Source organism: Halictus rubicundus, chromosome 11 (assembly GCF_050948215.1).
Source record: "Halictus rubicundus isolate RS-2024b chromosome 11, iyHalRubi1_principal, whole genome shotgun sequence".
In the NCBI taxonomy this organism is placed as follows: domain Eukaryota; kingdom Metazoa; phylum Arthropoda; class Insecta; order Hymenoptera; family Halictidae; genus Halictus; species Halictus rubicundus.
Window position 1 is genome coordinate 14,148,565 of NC_135159.1, and position 23,293 is coordinate 14,171,857.

The 23,293-nt window shown below is 47.6% G+C and overlaps 2 protein-coding genes across 9 annotated transcripts in view; both read right to left on the bottom strand.

Annotated features, from left to right (window-relative positions):
* The window catches only part of Heph (polypyrimidine tract-binding protein 1 heph), a 427,542-nt gene that overhangs the window by 208,161 nt on the left and 196,088 nt on the right, over window positions 1–23,293 (bottom strand). Inside the window, exon 1 of one of the 8 annotated variants that reach the window (XM_076796828.1) lies at window positions 5,712–5,733. The exons of the other annotated variants lie outside the window; for them this stretch is intronic. The gene's annotated coding sequence lies outside the window, so the exon portion shown is untranslated. Of the gene's footprint in view, window positions 1–5,711; window positions 5,734–23,293 lie in introns of those variants that run through there. 8 annotated transcript variants of the gene reach the window in all.
* Window positions 1–23,293, bottom strand: part of LOC143358821 (uncharacterized) — a 49,257-nt gene that overhangs the window by 24,789 nt on the left and 1,175 nt on the right. Inside the window, exon 2 of the mRNA XM_076796296.1 lies at window positions 20,432–21,157. Within this exon, the coding sequence (XP_076652411.1) occupies window positions 20,432–21,157 (726 nt within the window). The remainder of the gene's footprint in view (window positions 1–20,431; window positions 21,158–23,293) is intronic.

The window sequence follows — 23,293 nt, forward strand, 5'->3', positions numbered from 1 at the left end:
AAGGGTGAACTCTCTACTTTCGAGCCCTCCAAGTTATTTTTGTCAAACAAATTTTTCCGCTTCGCAGCAAACAGAATTATCAAATATGAACATTTTTAGCAATTTGACGAACTTGTTCTTCTACGAAGACCTCGAAAAATTTTTGTCGCGACTGAAAACAACGGGGATTGAAGATTGAAGTCTCCGCTTTCAAATAAGACCAAAAAAATCGTTCTACGATTTTTGAATTACATATTATGGCACTTTGAACGAACACTGTGCTGTCAGCTTTAGACTGAGGATCATACGACACAAGATTGTTGATATTTGAATTATTGTAACTCCGTGAAAAAAAATCGTAGGGTGACGTACTTACGCTCATTTTGAAGGGTGAACTCTCTACTTTCGAGCCCTCCAAGTTATTTTTGTCAAACAAATTTTTCCGCTTCGCAGCAAACAGAATTATCAAATATGAACATTTTTGGCAATTCGATAAACATTCAGACTTCTTAGGAGCCCAAAAAATTTTTCTCTCTACTCGGACCAGAACAGCCTTGAAGACTGAAGCCTCCGCTTTTCAGCGAGTGCAAGAAACGTGATCTACGATTTTTTTTCTCACCGTTTTATCGCTCTTTGAATGGAAAATGTCCTCCCCAAGAAACGGTGGGCAATACAGTCGATTAATCGTCGCGGGAATTTCGAAACCGAAAATATTTGCTCCGCGGGGGGTTGAACAGTTGGATCGGGGTAGGGAAGCGAGGGTAATCTCCCCGAGATCAAACAAGCTCAACAATTTCTTCGGGCGCGGGCTCCGCCTCGACGAGATTGAAAATAATCCCCACCGGAGAGCACAGACGTACGTAGAGGCGCGCGCGGTCGCTTTTTCCCGCGCGCAATAAAGCGTCGTCGGCCGAGGGTCCACGTTTGACTAAGCGAGTATCATGTCGCGGAATAATTAAATGCCAGACGGAGAACTCGAGCATTAAGTAGACTTAGAGGTTACTTTGCTCTTCCCTTACACGTCTTAATAATCTTTCCAAGATTCCCGGGGAACACGGGCAAGCCCGATGAAAGGGATGAAAGCGGTTGCCGGTCGCCTTTCCAGCCACGTCATATTGCGGATTCGCGCGAGGAGAGAGCCAGCTTCTTCTTGCGGGACTCGCTCTGTCTTTTCCAGATGCCAGATACCCCCACACACACCCCTCAATACCACCTGAAAAATGATTCACCCACTTCCGAGTTCGTTTGACACCGACTGCGACTATTGTGGACAGTTTATGCTGAAAAAACTGCACAACGAAAAATAATTTGTAGAGTAGGCGATTCTACGTGAAAAATGGGAGCGATAATGAAGAATAACATTTTTTGATACAACGCTCCATTTACGAAAAAAAAAAAAAAAAATAGATTGAATGTTCCAAGGGGTGGTTTAGTGTCCGACCATGACTAGGTAATTCTACTTGGCAGGGAAATGGATTAGAATTGAATTGGACCTTGCTGGGCTTCGATCCAACTATTATGGCATTACTATAATGTATGATAAACCATGCTACACCGCTGTCAACACTCATATACCTTAATGTAAGTAGAAAAGGTCAGCCATAATCGGACGTGTCATTCTACAGCGTGCGTGTTGCGCGGCGATCTTCAATGTCGATTTACTCGAGAACGGTGGCTGATAGGAAAAAATTGTACTTTCCATTTTTGTGTAGTTTTTAACGTAGAATCCGTGTACGGTCCAGTATTTTTTGAATAGTTGATCGGTAGCGAAGAAATTGCGGAAATATTGGCTAATTTCCGGAGGGTGATAACACCGCCGCGTTTAGCGTAGCGAGTGGATCTCATTGAAACGGGAACGGAACTCGAGAAAAACAGATGGCGCCTCCGAAATCCTGATAACTCCAACGTGTCATCCCGCGCCAACGAGACATTTGAATTTCGTCCCACCCTCTGTCTGTTTCTCGCTCCGAATCCGCTGTCACTATTTGCCGGAGTCTTTAGATCATGGAATAGTGGAAGTGCCTGATAAGCGTTCCAGATTCAATCCGGCTTGCGGGAGTCAAAGCGTGACAGCTTGCCTAATTCCACGACTTCCGGATAAATTCGCCCCGGAAATGGAGCGGCACGTTTCGGGGGCGACGCGCGATTCTCATTTCTCCGTCCTTTTCACGGGATTATGCTGCTGTGCTCATTGGGATCGAGTGTACACTTGTCAACGTGTCTGTCACGGCAGTCGCCGTGTCTCGTTTCACGGCGGATAGAAAAAGTTATCAGCCGGATTAATCTTCGCGTTTAAAGCAACGTCGCGGAAACCCGAGGAAATAAAATTTCGAGGCCGCCGTGAACGTGATCGAATCGTTTCAGATGTCCCGCGAGCGCGCATTCGAACAACGAAGGCTGACGGGAATTTTAGTTTAATAAACCATCCATCTCCTGTCGAGGAAATTTATTACCGACTATAAAAAAACAAAACAAAACATGGCCACGTCGAAAATCGATCAAAATCTGTTTGCAATGGAACTATTTGTCTTCCAATTTTGTAACAGGGCTCGCAACGTCACGGATCAAGAGATTGATATTGGAAAAACTACCCCGAAACGGAAGGGGATCAAGATAACCGAAGATTAACATGTTCGCTGTACCTTGACCCAGTTATGGGCTCGACCCGGCGAGCCGATTCAAATTCGGCCACTGATGAACCATTCAGTGATAGCCCAATATTGCTTTTAGATTAGGTGAGTTTAAGGTCAAAATTGAAATTCTACAGCACTCCGCAAAATAGGGGCACCACTTTCATGACAAAATTGTCGGTATTCAAGTGGTTGTAACTCCGTGGAAAAAAATCGTAGGACAACGTACCAGGGCTTATTTTGAAGGCTGAACTCTCCACTTTTGACTCCCCCAAGTGATTTTTGTGGTAAAAATTTTTCCGCTTAGCAACAACTGGTGAAGCGAAGTATGGACGTTTTTCGAAATTTTTCGGGTTCAGGCTTCTGTGCAGAGTCGAAAAAATTTTTTCCACGATTCAAACTACAACGAGATTGAAGAGTGAAGTCTTAACTTTCCAAGGAGATCGAAAAAATTAATCTACGATTTTTTGTTGACGTTTTATCACGGTTTTAGTGACAAGAGAGCTGCTAACGATGGAACAACCACCCAGAGTACACGAGGGCACACTTTTCGGTAAAATTTAATAAAATCGCGGGAAAAAATCGTACATCAATTACAAAGACGTCATTGGAAAGGGGAAACTACCCTCTACGAGACCACCCTAATAAAAATCTCCGCAAAAAATTTCTCCACTTCGTAGAGTCGCTTGAATCGCGTAATTTCGAAAAATCGACTATTTTCAGTTCAAAAGCATTCTAAAAATTAATAAACTGAGGTTGTAATGGAGGAAATATCACTGTTCGATGTGAGCATAGAATATGCTTTACCATTTGTTTTTTTTTTTTAAATTCGCGTGAGGTGAGGAATAGTGAATTTTCGGTTGTGAAACAGCGGATCTTTAATCGTGGCCCGCGACATTTTGATCGGATGGTGGGTTCGAAACCGGTGGAAAGATGGAGTCCATCGGATATTTTGAATGAGGCAGCGGATCCGGGTAACGATCAGGCGCGCGCGTCACGCGAGATTCGATATTTCGTCGGGTGGAAACACGGGGAAACGTAGGGCCGCGCGCCGTGTGCAGAGAACGGTCTACACGGGCTGGAGGCTCGATGCGGCACGTTAATGACAGGAAACCAGCAATATGAACTTGACGGCTCGGCACCGCATCGCGTACCACAGTAACGTACCGACAAACCGCAGGTGCCCCAACGACGCCGCTTGCTTCGTTCCTATCTGTTGCCCTGCTGTGCTCTTCTCGCCCGCCACTCTGCCACCCCCTCCCCACTCATTATCTACCACGGTTATGCACTTCGGCCGCGCCAGACCGCGGGGATCCGCGAGCCAAGACTCGTTAGCCGAAGGCTTTCCCGGCCGGAAAAAACTTCACGGATCGACTGCTGATCCCCCTCACTGATTTCATACCCCGGTGTCCGACCAGCACCTAGCGACCAGTGACCTAGCCTTACCGACCTAGCTTTAGCTGACCCAGCATTGCATAACCTAACCTGATGTATCCTAACCTGACATGACCCCTCCCGACAACGGATAACCTTGAATGACCTTGCCTGCTGTGTCCGGATATTGCGTGACCTAACCTGATGCACAGTAGCATTTGTGTGACCTAACCTGATGCTCAGTAGCATTTGTGTGACCTAACCTAATGCACAGTAGCCTTTATGTGACCTAACCTGATGCACAGAAACATTTGTGTGACCCAACCTGATGCACAGTAGCCTTTATATGACCCAACCTGGTGCACAGTAACTTTTGTATGACCCAACCTGATGCACAGTGACTTTTACGTGACCTAAACTGATGCGCAGCGACCTCTGTGTGGCCTAACCCCCAGCCCCCTAATATTGTGTGACCTAACTCCTCGAACCTAACCAGCATCAGCTAACCTGGTATATTCTAACATTGAGTATGATCCGTGATCTAACCCGATTGACCTAACCTGAGCCTCAAAATATTTTTTTACATATTTTTATGCAGAATTTGAGTGCTCCCAAATTGGAACTCTTTCGTCTTAGAAGAACAGGCAGGAAAATAATTATTTCTGAGATTGAAAAATTTTTGTGAGACTCCAAAATGTTGCCACCTTGCAGTTGGTTGGCCGAGGCTCAAGAATACTGTCGAAATGGTAGGAGAGAAGACACGGAAAGCAATAAGAATTCCCAAGAAAAGTAATCTTGAGAAACAGTCATCCAGACCAGTGAGCATCCCCCGGAATTTACCAATTCTCGATCCCCAGTCGTCAATTTTTGTGATCCACTCTTGGCCTCTCCGATGGATTATTACAAAATTTTATTCAACCTTTCGCTCCCCCTCCCAGACATTCCAAGTTTCGCCTGGTAACCAATGGTTGAATTTTTTCACCCCCCCCCCCACCCTCGAATAGTCGGGATTAAATCCCAGCCCTGTCACGCCACCAGCGAAATTAATTAAATTGCTTATTGATCTAACAAATCGTTGATACGATAAGCGCAACGAGCTACGTGGAATCTGGATCAAGGAAATTATCGGCAAAAATTCCGGGTCGTGATTAAATGGTATCTATCGAATACACGGGAAAAATTGTCAGAAGCTAAAACACTGATCCCTATGCGAACTGTTGTTTCGACTCTCAATTTACAAAAAATCGTTTGATGGAGATATAAACAATTACAACGCGACCGTGCTGTGCGAACACTATGTCGAAACAAACGAAGTTGCTTTGAACTTTGTTTACACGGACAGCCTCGGTATTTTCAAAATATCAATCCATGGAATTCCCAATATTAATTTTCCTACAAAAATACATTCTAAAAATTCAGAATTGGTTATGCAACATTCTATGAAACCTCACATTCAAACACAGACGTGTGGAAACTCACAAAGGGGGTTTGCAAAATTCTACACAATCTCGGCGACCAAACCAAGCGTGTAAAAATTCACCGTGGAGGTTAACAAAATTCTACGCAATCCCAGAGTCAAAAACAGATGTGTACAAACGCACAGGGGTAGTTACCAAAAATTCTACGCAATTGCAGAGTGAAAGACGAATGTGTAAAAATTCGCTGGGCTGGTTCAGTAAATTCTGCGCAACCCCGGAGGCAAGGAAACGTTAAAAATATCAGACTTACCAATTAAAAGCGAGTTCACAGAGTAGTTATGTGGCTTTCGAAAAAGAGTGTGTCAGCTTACCTGCAACAAAAAGAGACCGAGTTAAAGTTTCTGGTTTTACGAGAGAGCCCCATTATAAATTCTGAGAGAGAGGGGGGGGGGGGTGGGGGGAATTTTCTCGAGGGAGGTACTGATTTGTACGGAAGACCAATTCCGAGAAAGCATCCTTTCTAATAATATTCCTCGCGATAGTCGACCGTGGTCGTGATAAAATTCGCGGTCTAGGCCAGTCGGCATAAATCTCCCGTAAGAGCTAATATTCCGGCAATTTCTATTTCCAACCCTCACGGCTGTTTCCGCGGCGTCAACTCAGCGCCGGAGAATAAATCACCGGCTGCATCGTCGTATTTCACACTTAAGCCGTCTAATTCCATTTTTTCCTGGCTCGTCCGCCGGCGCAGGGAACGACAAATCAAGGGTGAAGATATATCCGGGAGGGGTTGTCTGTCAAAGAACGGATCAGAGCCAGGGTGGTTCTCTCTCCCGCGGTAGAGCGCGGGCTTCAAGCACCGGGATCCCGTAAAATACGAATCTCGAACACTGCTGAATGCCTCGTCAAGATGTCGGCCATTCAGATGAGAATTTTCGGCCGTGGGAAGCTTTTAAATTCCCCGGGCGAGAGAGAAACCCTTTCCTTTCGGCACCACCACCCCCCGGCCGACAGTCGAGCCGTGAGATTCAATCCGAGTAATTCCGGGGGAATTCGTGACACCGGCTCGGTTACAAAACGACACGATGACAAATTCTCCCTGTACCGTGAAAAAGTCCTTCCTTCTCTTTTCCCGGACGCTGATGGCGAAACCGGAGGGCCACCGAGACCGAACAAATGGAAAGTTACTTGTCTCTTCGGAATTACGTCTTACGTACAACCCCCCCCCCCCACCCACGCCCTTTCGGCGATGTAACTTTCTTGCTGGGAGCTCCGTAGTGCCCACGCACGACGCCCGGACATTCTTTCCGGGCACAGTCCGAGTTTGCCAACTGGCGAAAAAATATAACATTCTTTCTGGGCAGTTAGGTTCGGAATTTTGCTGTTTAAAGTGACACGAATTTTTTTATTGATGCGACCGGGGGATTTTTAATGGCACACCCTTCTGTAGGGTTGTCAAACATTTTTTGAAATACAAAAAGTCTTGAAAATAAATCGTAAAATTTATTTGGAGTGCCCCATAATTATTTGAACAGGAATCACCGGTCGATATCTCGAAAATAGATTGTTTACAAAATTGTAACCCCTTGGAATCAAATTATTCGCCGAGTGTTGAACACAGGACTGCGTCAGGAATGAATCGATTGGGGGATTTAAAATGGCACACCCTTCTGTAGGGGTGTCAGAAATTTCCTAGAATATCCAGAATCTTGAAAATAAATTGTAAAATTTATTCGGAATGCCCCATAATTATTTGAACAGGAATCACCGGTCGATATCTCCGAAATAGATTGTTTAAAAAATCGTAACCCTTTGGAATCACATTGTTCGCCGAGTGTTGAACACAGGACTGCGTCAGGGGTGAATCGATCGTGATCAGGGGAACGGTGGAAAAATTCTGCATCGGTGAATGCAGTGACGGTGACGTGCTCGGGGAAAGGAAGCGTACGTAAGGGTTGCAACGATCTAACGGGGCAAGGTGGCTAACGATAATTCGTAGCCGGGCGTCACGTGCCGGCAATATAAATCACCCGTTCCTCCTCGAGGCTCAGAACTCGCCCCCACAATTACCTAATACGTCCGCTACGGTTATCCCCAGACACCATCGGTGCAAACCAGCCCCCCTACCCCCGGACAAGTCAGCCTTTCGCAGCCCTCGCTCGCGCGGCCACTAACTTACGCCCCGACGCCAATAATAGATCCAGACAGGCTTGCAAGCGTCTGACGAATTCCCCTAAATCACCGTATTTCTCATCGACGAGTACCGACAACCGATCCCGTCGATGAGAGCGGGACGATATTCCTCACGGAATCATTTCCTTGATGGGATATTAAACTCCAGGATCGGTCGAACAACAATGAAATTGAGCGGTCTCCTGATGTTGAGAATTATGTATTGTACTATACATTCGGTGGGCAACACCTCTCGGAATGCAGAATTCTGCTGTCCTCCAAAAATATTTGGTTTACGTTTAAAATGATTGACAATCTTACATTTTTTTTTAAATTGGGCTAGAAAAAGAATTCTCTATATATGTCGCCAAGACCTGCATGATAAATGTCGCAGAATTACCCCCACTACCTCGGAGTACACGGCAGATACCGAGTGTAAACATAGCAGGCAACGCCTCTGGAAATACAGTGATTTCTCTATATATGTCGCCAAGACCTGCATGATAAATGTCGCGGAGTTATCCCCACTACCGCGGGGTACACGGCAGACGCCGATGAGTGTAAACATAGCAGGCAACACCTCTCGAAGTAAAGTGATTTCTCTATATATGTCGCCAAGACCTGGATGATAAATGTCGCAGAATTACCCCCAATACCGGGGGGTATACCCCGTGGGGGGCCACCTCCTGGACGATATATGACGCTGACAAGACCCGTGTTGTTGACATATATCGAGAATTCTTTTTCTGGCCCAATTTTTTAAAAACGTAAAATTGTCAATAATTTGAAACGTAAACCGAATATTTTTGGAGGACATCAAAATTGAGAAGTGCATTTTTACGGCATGCTATTATCCGCAATATCGAAACTTACTGGCGATAATGAACGGTGTCACGTGTAACGGGGGCACTGTCGCAAGGCCATCGTGTGGGAACAATAAATTTTAGGGTAATCCCAAGAACCCATTACCCGGCGCAACCCCATAAAAACCCGTTTAATCCTCATTACTCCGGACATTCATGTTTTACATAGATCAAATCGTCGTTCGGTTAATGTTCCATGGGAGAACGATGGTATTAGGTCGCCGAAGTAGCGCGACACTAAGGGACTCTTTCTCGCCACCACCATTTTACCCCCGCTGCGAATACTACCCTCCCGACCAACTGCCGGATAAGTAAGCACACGTACAGGGTGCAAAAGAAGTTTGGTCTTAGTTCTACACGGATCAATGAAAAATTAAAAATAAATTGTTGACCTTCAAATTCAAGGTCAAGCACCATTTTGCGGAAACTTTGACTTGCAGATCTTCGTCGATCCGAAGGTATAGAGTACGCTTGTGCCAGCCAAGACCAAACGTTTCTTCGCACCCTGTAGAACGGGGCCGCCGAGTCTCTCTTTCAGCATTCACTATACCTGCGATAGATACCCGAGACATTACTTTGCCTGCACGGCACGTAAGGGGATGGCTGGAGTACACTTTCCGGCCGAGAACAACGCCGGTGATGGCCTCAAGTCGCTGCTGCGAGCCCCGTAAATACTCACCCCCCACCCCCATCCCCCACCACAGACTGTTTCCCTCCGACTTTTACCGTTTGCAGAATACCTGACAGGTACCTGGGATGGGTCTCTCTACCTGGGCAACGTGCATTTTCTCAGAGAGCCTCTAATTAGTTCTGCACCTGACCCCGGGTTTACCTGCCTGGCGCAGGGCTTGTCCAAAAATGTTTCCAGAACTTCTGTGAAACGCTTCTGGGATGTGTCTTCGGCCAGAAAATGATCGGTTTCTATTTGAGAAATTCTTGCTATTTTTATTGTCGAAATTATAAAGTTGCTCCCACGAGAAATGATTCAATAAATTTCTCTATAAAAATTGCACAAAATCTGAATAAACATTTTAATCGTTTTCAGTGCTTGGTAGAGATTTAGTGTGAAGAACGTGTCAAACACCTCTCACATTTTATATCAAACAGATCTAATATTTATTCACACAGTCAACCCTCCTATAACACGGCCGATTAGTGGTGCAATAAACAAAATGTGTTACAGAAGGACTGTCACAATTAGTACACCGTGTGTCCGGAGCATATAAATTTTGAAAAAATAAATTCCAGGTAACTCCGAGAGCAGCAACACGCTACACAAAATTCAGCCGCACGGCAGACCTGAAATAAACAACGCAAGACTTTTCTGGACATACCTTATTGCCGTAGCAAGGAACGGGGTACAACTGTATCGGCGGAGGAGCCACGCGATCGTAGAAAATCATGACGCTGGGGATCGCTCACTATACACATACACACACACACACACAACACACAACACTGTTATGAAAGCACAGCAGCAACAGAGACAGGCTCACGTGCAACGGAAGAAGAAACGCGCGGGACCGACGAGAGACGCGCACGCGAAGACGAGGCGTTATGTATCCAGGCACAAAAATTCGAGGACAGAGAACGAGGGGCGGCTAGGCTTCGTCACGGTCGAGCCGGGACTAAGAACCGAGAAGGTCGAACAGCCGGTCGAATGCGTGCGTCTCGTTTGACCCTCTTCGGCCCCCCTCTACGGTGTTACGACTAATTGTTTACCTTCGAGCCTGTTCCATAAGGAACGGGGGGAGGGGGGCCGGTGCAACGCGTTTTCGCAACCCTGACCTTCAGCGGCGGCACGTCGACGATTGTAAATTCTTTTTCCTTCGCACGCGTGCCGCTCTCCTCGGTTGCACACAACGTGACAATCCCTACTTTTCAATTTTCAACTTTAAAAAATAATTTAGGTCTTCCAAGTTGGATTGGAAAGGGACACTAGGTTATCCGGAGCTAGGTCGTCCAGAGTTAGGTGTGGACAAGGTTAGGTTATCTAGTTAGGCCTGGAAAATTCGTGGGCATACTAAGCTAGACAGTGTCACCTAGGGGCTAGGTCTCGAAAAAGACATTTTCGGACCAGCCAAGAACGTAGACTTTGAGGGTTTTCTTGAAGCTGTCCGTGTTAGGGGATGTCACTAGAGAGGCTGACGTATGTCTACCGAAATAGTAATGACAGTAGCAAATGAAGGTCGAAACATTGCCAGCGGACTAAGTAACTTAGCAGGTTCTGCCCCAGACCTGAATCTACAAATGAGCTAGCCAAGAACGTCACTTTTGAGGGTTTTTCTGAAGTTGACAGTATTGGTGCGATTCTAGGACCTGGTGTGTGTCTATAAAAGAAAACTTGAATTTTTAACTTTGACTTTAAAAAATAATTTAGGTCTTTCCAGTTAGATTGGAAAGGGACACTAGGTTATCCGGAGCTAGGTCGTCCAGAGTTAGGTGTGGACAAGGTTAGGTTATCTAGTTAGGCCTGGAAAATTCGTGGGCATACTAAGCTAGACAGTGTTTTGGGACCTCCGGAGTTACGCAGAGTTAGGTCACCTAGGGGCTAGGTCTCGAAAAAGACATTTTCGTACTAGCCAAGAACGTAGACTTTGAGGGTTTTCTTGAAGCTGATCGTGTTAGGGGATGCGATTGTAGGACCTGGTGTGTGTCTATAAAAGAAAACTTGAATTTTTAACTTTGACTTTAAAAAACAATTTAGGTCTTTCCAGTTAGATTGGAAAGGGACACTAGGTTATCCGGAGCTAGGTCGTCCAGAGTTAGGCCTGGAAAATTCCTGGTGATCCTAAGCTAGAACAGTGTTGCGTCCCCTTGAGTTAGGCTTACGCAGCGTTGGGTGATCCAGGTGGGGCTAGGTCTGGAAGAAGACATTTTGCTTTCCCCTCGCAGCGGGTGTGTTGGTTCGGACAGAACTTTCAGCAAACTCGTTCGGAAGTAACAAAAAGGAGAACGTGTACGTTATGAACGCGTGTTCCATTTGAAGCTCTCCGAAAGTGGGGCATTATGAAAAATACATTTAAATCTCCGATGATCTGAAAACACTTTTAATCCGGTGTACAAAAATAAATGCCGAGCGCAAACAGAAAGCTTTTATCTGGAATTTCGCTGGGGCATCGAGCGTCAACAAAAAAATTACTATTCATGCGTGCACGTACACGTGTGGCCAGGCTAGCAGTGTGTGCCAGTACAAGAGACTCTCTACGCTCGTTTGTCGCCATCGCTGTCGAACACCACCCTTTTCTTTCGCCTCCCTCTCGCGCGCATAACTGCATATCGTAGCTACATCTCAGCCCTGGGAGAGCCTCCAGGCACGTCTTCACAATACTGCATTACTATACCACCCCATTTACACCCCTTCCTTTTCTTTCGCCTCCTCCCCACCCCTCTGTCCCGGCAACCAGCATCTAGCCGGGGGAATTGCTGTTGAAGGTTCGAGGCGAGACGCAAGATGGAAGGCGATCCTCAAAAATGAGATCGAAAGTAGGCCCGCGACGCGAATAAAGGGAGAGAAAATAAACAGGATTCGCACCGCGCGTCCACCTTTTCCCTCTCCCCTCCCCTTCTTTTCTTCACCACCGGTCCTCCGCGCCCCTTTTTCGTCTGCTTCGAGACAAAAGGAACGGAAAACTGGGAAGTAACGCGACGAGTTCCTTTCGACGGAATGCCGTTACACCGGGAATTTAGGTCGCGTGATTCTTCACTCCTGTTTCAACCCGTCGGATACTCGCGGGGATTGAAATTGCGATCGTCGTGACGCTCTCTCCTCGAGCAAACTGAAATTGATGCGACCCCTCCGCTCCCCGCTCGCCTCTCTCTCTCTCTCTCACACTCTCTATCTCTCCACGATTCTTAAATGATACCACAAATTTGCAGAATACCGCGGAGGATCCGACTGACCACGTTCCAAAGGTTTATTTTAATGACCGTTTTAATTCCGCAATCCTGGGGCTCTACAGACTCTTTTTAACGCAGAACCCATCTCTGCACACCTCTGTCCCCGTTGCGATCAAATGCACAAGGTTTATAAAATATTCCAGCACAAATGTGCCTCACAATTTACACCTCAACGAACAAGCCTGAACAAAAGTTCTCTTACTCTGCCGAGTTAGGCCTGTTAGGCCCGGGGTAGATGGTCCTGTATGCTAGGTTAGGTTAGGTCGCCAGAGCATCGAACTATCTAGGCTGCTAGGTGGTCAGGCATCTACGCATTAGGGTTAGGATTAGGGTTATTCCCACACAAATGTGCCTTGTTAGGTTACACCATTAGGTTAGGGCCACTGTTAGGTTAGGTCGCCGGAGCGTCAAACTATCTAGGTTGTTAGGTAACCAGGTGGTCAGGCAGTTAGGCAGTTAGGGTTATTCCCACAAAAATGTATCTCACAATTTATACCTCAACGAACAAGGCTAAACAAAGGTTCTCTTATTTTGCTGGGTTAGGCCTGTTAGGCCCGGAATAAATGATCCTGTATCCTAGGTTAGACTGTTAGGTTAGGTTGCCATAGCGTCTATCTAGGCTGTTAGATGGTCAGGCATCGACGCGTTAGGTTGCCAGGCAGCGAAGTCAGCCAGATGATTCGGTCAGGTACCAAGGCCGGTTAGGTTTCCTCAGCTTGCAGGGTTCTTAGCATAGCAAGCGGGCGAGATTTTTTAATGCCCTTTGTTCCGAGTCTAAACAAAGGGAGTGTTTCCTCGCTGGCTGCACAGTTTCATTCGGCGGTGCTATTACGCCGCGGCTAATGATTTAAGTGGAGGCTTGGAAAAACTACACGGTCCGCCCTAACGTGAATCGACTTAAATTTCTTTTGTCTCCGCGAAACCCTGCAATTCATTCCACACCCTTTTCGGCTCGGATCGTCGCGAGATACGTCTTACGATTCTTACGATTTACCGTCACGTTCCCGGCTAAAGACGTACTCTCGACGGTGCACTCGATTAATTCTCAATCGAATCCCGGACGAGCAATCAGGACACTCGGGCAACGATGTTATCAATTACTTTATCCGAGGTGTTGCTAACTCGAGACGGACGGCCTTTGAGGAGGGGGAAAATACAAAGACGAGGAGCAACAATTACTTAATTGAATCGGACCCTTGAAATTCTTTGTCGGCGAGAATTCGATCGGACCTCGGGGATTCCTCGGACACTGTTTCACCGGGGAGAGTAGTGTGAAAATTGAGGAACGCGAGAGGGGGACAGAGAGGGATAGAGGGAGTACATTCTCGACCCGGTGTCCGCGGGAGCAAATGATCGAAGCGATTACGAAATGTCGTCGCGTAAAAATTCAAAGTCTGCGCCGATAAAACCGAAAATTCCGGGTCCGGAGCGTCCGAGTTGTTTCGCGAACTCATAAAAAATGAAATCGACACTTCGGGAACGGAATCGAACCGGCAGCGAGTCGGCCACCGTGCATCGTCGACCGAGAGAGGCAGAGAGAGAGAGAGAGAGAGAGAGAGAGGGAGAGAGTGCTCGTAAACTTGGAGCCCGACGGTGAAGGAGTATCGGAAAACCGGAACGGAAATATTCGTCGGTGAATTAGGGCGACCTTGTTATAGGCGGCGAAACCGATAAACAGACTATTACTGTTCCTAAATGTGGGCAAATTACGACAACCCTTAATGTATCGTGGCAACCGAAATTGATACCGTGTGCACAGGGCACCAGTCGCTGTAATATATGGAAACAACTGCGCTCCAGTATCGACGATGCCACTTGAACTATCGCGAAAACTGCGCAAGTATTCGTCCCAGTGGATTCAGAACGCGTGCCAGGCTTTCATCCAACATGGACTGGAAATTATCAGGTGAGTTAGGCGTTTTCTGGCAATGTTAGGCTGTCATGCTGTTAGGATGTCTTGTTGTTAGGTGGTTAGGCTTCTATAGCTGTTGGGTGTTTAGACTATTGGGTAGCTAAACTGGGGATACATTGGCCTGCTAGGTGGCTAGGCATGTGACAGTCTGTTAGGTATCTATGTACAAGCTAGGCTGTTAGGCAAGTAGGCATACGTTGGATTGCTAGGTAGCTAGGCATGGCACAGTCTGTTAGGTAGCTATGTATATGCTAGGCTGATAGGACACTAGGCATACGTTGGGCTACTAGGTGGCTAGACATGTGTCAGTCTGTTAAGCAGCTATGTATATGCTAGGCTGTTAGGCAACTAGGCATACGTTGGGCTGGTAGGTAGCTACGCATGTGTCAGTCTGTTAGATATCTATGTACATGCTAGGCTGTTAGGTCACTAGGCATACGTTGGGCTACTAGGTGGCTAGGTCAGTCTGTTAGGTAGCTATGTATATGCTAGGCTATTAGGCACCTAGGCATACATTGGGTTGCTAGCTAGCTAGGCATGTGTCAGTCTATTAGGCAGCTATGTATATCCTAGGCTGTTAGGTGGCTAGGCATGTGTCGGTCTGTCAGATAGCTACGTATATGCTAGGCTGTCAGGCAACTAGGCATACGTTGGGCTGCTAGGTAGCCAGATACACGTTAGGCTAATAGGCAACCAGACGCAAGTTGGGCTGTTAGATAGCCAGGTACATGTAGGCTGCCAGTCCTAGTATCCTAGTTAAGCTGATAGTCCCAGTTCAATTAGTGATGTTATTTGCAACAGGTTTAGGATGATTACTGTCTGCAGTTTTAAGGATTTGCTGGAACCGATCAATAGTCTAATAAATCGCGAGTATTAGGCTACCTGTGCTACCAGGGTTCTACAATAGCTGTCCAGGGACATATTCCACAGTTACCGACTTAAATCTGTAAGTTACAACTTGGGAGGATGCTTACGATTTATCGGTGTGAGATAACTCCAGCTTCTGGGTTGTTAAGTAATTTAGCAAGAAGCATTATCGCACCGTTAAATCATTGCCACTCAGGTTAGCTCTGACAACGGTTGAACATTTTCCCTGGACAGATCGAGCATTTGGTTCATAAACAAACCACTTAAAAACATGGATTGCTGTTGTGCAGGGTCGTTAATGCGTTGTTAAAAACCATTTAAAAAATCGCTCGTTATAACGAGACTTGATCGAGCGAGACATACTCTTCGTTTTTTTAATGGAATCACGCAATTTATGGGACAGCCTGGACTAATCGAATGGTCATTAGGATCCTCATGATCGGTTTCGAGAGGAAGTTGTCGAGCACAATGACGCGGCACGTTAAATTCTAGAACGGTAAGAAAGTCTTTTGAATCTGAATGAAAGGGAACGGGTTTTTCCCCCGCGATGACTGTTCAACAATACCGTTCAACAACACCGATGAATCACGCTTCTGTCGAGGATCGATCGTAATTTGCGATGAACAGAAGTTAACTGCATTAAGCGGCTTCTTGCGCAACTATCTCGTTATTTCTCTCATCATCCGCGGAAGTATCGCATTGAACCCTTCGCCCGCGGAAGAAACGCAAACAGATCGTCGGCGAACGCCGCTGAAAAACGCCCCTCGCCGATCTTTATAGTCGTTTCTTGCTCGCCTGCTCGTGCTCTAATTAGCGATGCACTTAGCAACAACACGCACAGAAAACATTATCCCTTGCACGACGCCGCGGAAGACTTCTTCTCCGTCCTCTCGGAAACGCGTCGACGCCACCACGGACGCCTATAAATACTCGATATGCAAATCAATCGACCCGAACTTGGGCGATGAAAGCGACACGAAGCTCCGAAACACCTAAATTCATCGCCGGCATAAATCTTTCCTGCCTGTTGAGAGAGCCAACGACCCTTTCCCCTAACTCCCAGAGCGTGACGCGAGCCGCCATTTCCCGTGAAAAGACACGGCGGATCATCGGACACGTAGATTGTAAATACTACCTCATCCGCCGAGACGATTAGGCTAATAGGGACCCCAGGCTGCCCCGAAGAATTTTATCGAACGTTCCACACAGGCAGACTTGCATTTCTGGAACGAGCTGTTCAAACTCTCAGCTCTATAAAAAGATGTGCATCGGGACGATAAAGTTAGGGTCCGCAGCGATTAGGATTATGGCTAGCTCTTCGTTTCAAAGATGGGTACGAAGGTTAGGTTCGTTGCCTCTTGGAATACTTCGTTAGGTTGTGATGTCGAGAGCTGGTCTGGGTAGATGACGCTGGAAGTGAATTTATAGGATATAAAATTCTAAGCTAGGGCTAGCAAGTTAGGACTAGCCACTTCAGTTAGTGGCTAGAAAGTTAGGACTAATCATTTCAGCTAGAGCTAGCAAATTAGGACCACGCGTTCGATATGCCTGCATTTGGATCTGGTTCTCATCTAGGGCCAGCAATTTGGGTTAGGCTTGTATCTAGGGCTAGCAAGTTGGGACTAGCCACTTGAGTTAGGGCTAGCAAATTAGGACCACGCGTTCGATAGGGCTAGCAAAGTGGACCTGCATTTTAACAAGGGCCTGCATTTGGATCTGGTCCTCATCCAGGGCCAGCAATTTGGGTTAGTCTTGTATCTAGGGCTAGCAAGTTGGGTCTCGTCTTTAACTAAGGCTAGCAAATTGTGTCTACTTCAAGGTAAATGTAGCAGGATGGGTCTAGACTTTAGCTAGGGATCACAATTTGGTCCTTGCCTTCTACTAGGGTTAGCAAAAGGGGCCTAGCCAGATGAATATAGTCATCAACTAGGGCTAGCAAATTGGGTTTACTAGAATATCAGTGAACCAGGCACGATTAATTCCAGCAACATTGGATCAGGATTAAAACGCAACAGGGATTGCGGCGAGGAGTGTTTCCTAACAGGCGGGTTTCTATTGTCATATCTAAATATGTAGTCAGGGGAATCGAATGAACGAAAGGCACACGAGAAAACAGGTTGAACGGATTCAAACACGCTTCGCAGGGAGGGGGGGAGGAGGGGGGCGCGATGTCAGGGATTTACCATAACGCAATGGAGCAGCTCGGCACACCGGGGTGGCAAGACAGGTGTGCCTAACGCAATTCCCGGTTCAACGGGATACCGTCGGCGCAGCAGAAGGGCAGAAAATGATGTTCGAAGCTCTCGGGTGGTCTGGGGGAGATCGCGCGATCGAGCGGAAAGCCCGAGTTTGTTCAGGATTCTCTCGATCGGCAGACGCGCGTCTCCGTGAGCGAGAGATCTCTCCGGTTCTCTCCCTCTCTCGACACCTGTCGATCGTTGGGGATTAAAGAGGACGCGGAGGTAGACGCGGCAGGATTTAAAGCATCTTAGCTCGCCCGCAAACCTTTGCAAACAAGCCACTGACAGCGGTGTAGAGGGTGGAGAGAGAGAGAGAGGAAGATGCAGAGGAGAAAGGGGAATAGAGACGCAGGGGTAGGGTAAGGTTCACACCCCAAGGTCGGGCGGTTTCGGTAGAGGAAACTCCCTCCTGTTTACATGGCAAACGTTGGAAGTGATTCATCGTGGCTCGTTGCAGCTAAATCTGTTCCTGATTCACAGCGAGGCGCATCCATCCACCGGGAAACCGGCTCGGCTCGGCTCGGCTCGGCAGCTCGCTCGCTCTCGCGCATTCCCCGAGAACTCTCGTTACGAGACAGGTCGTTACCTCAGGGAATCTCCGCGAAAGCTTTGTCCTCGACGCTTCTTCCGTCGGTTCGAGCAAAACACCCGAGACGCCGGAACGTGTCCCGGTTAACGTACACCATCTCGGGCAACGTCGTCGTCCAACGGCCGCGGAAATGTCGTCGGAACGACGGACCGAAGCTATTTCGATCAGACAAATCGATCCGCGGGCACGTCGACCAACGGGCGAAGAGAACCGTGATGCCGCTGATGTCTCGTCCCCGGGTTATCAGGAAGACCGTAAGCAATCGTCGAATGGAATATTAAATCAGCCGACACCCGCACCACCTGCTGCCATGACCAGTCAGACAATTACAACGTAAAAGCTACCGTACCTAGAGGCTACCGACAAATGGCGAGAGGGACTGTGCTCGTTAATTTATGCGACAGGCGAACCCGATATTCGCGGCAACTCCGGAAATATCGGTGTACACTCGATCTTACAACACGGTCCTTTGAGGACACCGTTTCGATGTTGCGCGGGCTACTCTGAGCACACTGTTTTTGTGGCACACGGTGTGCTGAGAACACGGTTTCGACGGGGACACCGTATTTGAGGACACGGTTTGGGGGCACAGTATGTGGAGAACAAGGTTTAGGTAGAGCACGGGTTCAATATAACACGGTCCCTTGAGAACACGCTTTCGATTTGGCGCGGTACTTTGAGCACACGGTTTTGGCACACGGTGTGCTGAGAACACGGTTTCGACATGACACAGGTTTTGAGGACACAGTTTGGGGGCACAGTATGTGGAGAACAAGGTTTGGGTAGAGCACGGTTTCAATATAACAAGGTACTCTCAGAACATGGTCTAGATTTAGCACGGTACTTTGAGCGCACGGTTTTTGGCACAAGGTGTGCTGAGAACACGGTTTCGACATGACACAGTTTTTGAGGACACGGTTTGGGGGCACAGTATGTGGAGAACAAGGTTTGGGTAGAGCACGGTTTCAATATAACAAGGTACTCTCAGAACATGGTCTAGATTTAGCACGGTACTTTGAGCGCACGGTTTTTGGCACAAGGTGTGCTGAGAACACGGTTTCGACATGACAGAGTTTTTGAGGACACGGTTTGGGGGCACAGTATGTGGAGAACAAGGTTTGGGCAGAGCACGGTTTCAATATAACAAGGTACTCTCAGAACATGGTCTAGATTTAGCACGGTACTTTGAGCGCACGGTTTTTGGCACAAGGTGTGCTGAGAACACGGTTTCGATGTGCCACCGTACTTTGAGGACACGGTTCGAGGACACGGTATGTGGAGAACAAGGTTTAGGTAGAGCACGGTGCTCTGAGAGCACGGTTTCCATATAACGCGGCACTCTCAGAACACGGTTTCGATTTAGCGTGGTAGTCTGAGCACACGGTGTGCTGAGAACACGAAAATTACGAGTATCCCCATATAACGCGACCCGTTCCTAACCCGGATTCCATACAGCACGACCACATAGATGCAACAAGCATTGACCGTGCTATGGGAGGGTTGGCAGCGTGTTTCCGTACAGCGACGGTTTCGTGCAGAAAGTTGCGCAGCCCCGCATCGATACCGATTATTGCGTGCGGAATTCGCACGCGACACCCTTCGCTGATAATCGTCGCCAGAGATAAGAAGTTGGCCAACTTGTTGACAAGAAAGATTAGCGTCGTATTTAGTAGGTGGGAAGTCCAGCGGATGCACGAGATAGGCCTCCGGAGTCATGGACGGAAGTAGCGTGGTTTTTCCATGTTGGAGGGTGCTGGTTTAAAAATATTGCACGATCGGCTGGGCTACTTTCCGAGAATTGATTTTATCTGAGGATTTATCAGAAGTGGCATCTGGGAGGGTTTCTCTTGGATCGTTTCAGAGGGTGTCGCCCGGGAAGACTGATTAGCTTGTAGTTGATTGAATTGTGTGAATCACATGCCGGGTGCTAGAGGCGGAGAAGGTCTGGGTTAGCTTTCAGGGTCTTTTTCGAGAATGGAGGGATAATTCTTGTAGAAATATTGACGGAGTACACGAGCTACCTGGCAAACTTTGTTGTAGACCTGAGTCCACCAAGGGACTAGCCAAGAACGTAGACTTTGAGGGTTTTCTCGAAGCTGATCGTGTTAGGGGATGCCATTAGAGAGTCCGACGTATGTCCACCCTATGGAAATAGCGATGAACGTACCAAATGAAGGTCGAAACCTTGCCAGGCTACTAAGTAACTTAGCAGGTTCTGCCCCAGTCCTGAATCTACAAATGACCTAGCCAAGAACGTCACTTTCAAGGGTTTTTCTGAAGTTGACAGTATTGGGTCAATGAAAGAAAACTAATTATCTGGAATGTCTGAACCGCTAGAATTCCTTATGAAAATTCACCCTGGCTCGAGTCTATCAAGAGACCAGGCAAAGAACATCATCTGGGGAGGATTGGTTCGAAGCTGACAGTGCCAGCGCGACAGGTAAACACATAGACAGAGAGAGTGGTAGGACGATCATCTCGACTCACCATGGTGTCTTTGATGTGCTCGACCGGTTGCAGGAGGACCGTGGCGCCGATGGGCCGATGATGGTGCTGTTGCTGTTGATGGTGGTGCTGGTGGTGTTGCTGTTGTTGCTGGTGCTGCTGGTGCTGATGGTGGTGGTGTTGGTGGTGGTGCGGGTTACAGTTGGCGACGTTGGATGTGCAGGTGCAGCTGCAGGCGAGATTGCAGGCCTGCTGACCGCCGAATAGGTGTCCAACGAGGCCGGCGGGTGTGATCGCTGCTGCCGCCGCGTTGTTAATACTGTTCAGCAGTGGCGGAGGCAGGGACACCGCACCACCCGGGACGAACGGGTACGAATGAAAATACGTGGTGATGGAGGAGCGTGGCCCTTCGGTGCCGATCGTATCCGCTAGCCAAGACTTGCCCGTCGCCGTTGGCTGGAGGAAAAACCCGCGATGATGATGATGGCTACCGGTCGTCTGCACCGATTGCACGCTCCAGAAGAGCCTGGCGCGTTCCTGCGCGCTCCAAGCACGTTCCAAGGACGCCTGATAGCGTGCTTCCGTCTTGCTCGGTCGGCTTAACTCGCACGATGGCCACCACAGTTTGGCTGATTGTCGCCCCACCGTTTCTCTCGTCAGCAAACGATTCTTCCTCGTCGTCTCTTTCCTCGTTTTCTTCTTCGATCCCGACGAGATCGAACGCTCGGCCGATCCTAACAGCCTCGAGCTTTCTCTTTCTCTTTCTCTCTATCTCCCTTCCCTCTCTTTCAAAATCCTCTCCGAATCGTCGTTCGGACGAGAAGAGGAACCTCGTTTCTCTCGACTGATTTTTCTTTAACCTTTCTTTCTAAACCTTATTGTAATATTTACTTGCTTACGAGATACACATACGGAGTTCTATCGGCTATATCTTATAACGTTACTACACTCTTTCAAACACGCGGACACACACGCACGCACGCACGCACGCACGCACACGCAGAAGAGACTGAAGACGGTGCGTGGTTAATCCTAAACGAGCGTTGGTGCACGCCGAGCCGGTACAAAGTGATGATTGTCAGTACGTGAGCGAATAGTACCAAGGGGGTGGGTGGGTGGATGTGTGTGTTTTGTGCGCGTTACGACGACGGTGCAAGGTGCGACAATAGGGACAGTGCGTAACACGCAGAAATGTGTGTGTCGAGGTTAGCTTTCTGTTTCTTTTGTCTTTTGGGACACTCTGCGGGGGGGGGGGATAGTCTAGCGAAGACGCTCGCTCGCTCGCTCGTACGTTAATTGAAACGTCGTAGGTACGTTGAGATATTAACTTGAATTTTTTTTTCTCGTTTGTTTCTAATAATTCCCTCCACTCTCCCTCTCTCTCTTTCTCTCTCTGGTACGTCCTTGGATCGAGAGGAGGTATGAAAATTTCGCCGCGATCGGGAGAGAAAAATTACGAAATACCGCGCTATACCGAGAGCCTAGCTTTTGAAAATGATTGTCACGAAGATTGACAAGAGAACGCCCCTGTGGTCAGGGGCGGAACGGGGAAGAAACGATCCCGGGGCCCCCACGTCTATACCGCAGTACGAATATTCACCTGATCTCGTTCACCGTGGCGCCCGGTCGATCGGATATGTGCGAGGGGGTGTATACATATAAACGTATGTATAGAAGTGTAAATATATATATAATATGTCGTATGTAAATATATATATTATTTATATATATATTTATGTAGAGGTATGTATACATATATAATAATCTATGACGTAGGTATAGACCGTGTAAACACACACGTAGACGACGTTTCGGTAGAGAGAGGCGGCTGTAGATCACAATGAGGACACACACGAAACTCCCGATTTTTTCCCTTCTTTTCTGTTTTCTTTAATTTATTTAATTGATTAATTATTATTATTATTATTATTTTAACCTCAGGAGGGGCTAGGCGTGGAGGAATAAAACCTTCTTCTACAGAATCCTTTCACTCTATCCCTTTTACTCTCGCTAGCTCTCTTATTCTCTCTATCTTTCTCTCGTTTCCCCGATCACGACCGACCCTACTACTGTGCTTGATTGTCTTGACGCGATTCTCTTTAATTGCGATCAGTCGCTCATGATATTTCACGACCTTCTCTTTTTTTTTTTTTTTTTGCGCGCGCGCTTATATACTTACGAACGAGCCTATGATACTTAGTTTAATAATTGTCTAAATACATCGGGGGTGGGGGAGGTTTTATCGGGCGAGTCTTTTATCGTTTTATCTAGGATCTCCTGGTCTCTCTTTCTCTCTCTCTCTCAGTCTCTCTTTCTTCGTCCGAACGACACAGGCTCTCTCGGGCCCTGAGGAGAGCGCGGCCAGCCGCGCGCGACAAAAATATAATTATAAATTCTCTGGGACTCTCGGATCGGCCTCGCGTCTTCGCTGGACGAGAGACTGTACTTCCGGTTCTTCGGCTTTAAGATCCTCCTGCTTTCTCTCTGTTTCCCTCTTTCTCTCTTTCTTTCTCTCTCTCTCTCTATCTATCTATCACACACACTCTCTTTCTCTCTCTCTCTCTCTCTCTCTCCCTCTCTCAACTTTATCGTAGCACAACGACGGCGACGACGACGACGACGACGACGACGACGATGACGACGGTGGCCTTGAACCCGTGACGAGTTCAGGGTGGCAAGCTGGTTCCTCTCACTGCTCTCTGCGAGGACAGTGGCTCGTAACACACACAGACACACACACGGACAGGGGGAGGATGACTACGTGAGACCGCGATGATCGGAGAGAGAGAAATCTATCTGGTGACAGTGGTGGTAGTACTGTGCGTGCGCGCACCGTATATCGTGTGCGAGAGAGAGAGATATTCAAAAACTAGTATTTGTTGCTTCCGACGTTGGGCTCCGTTC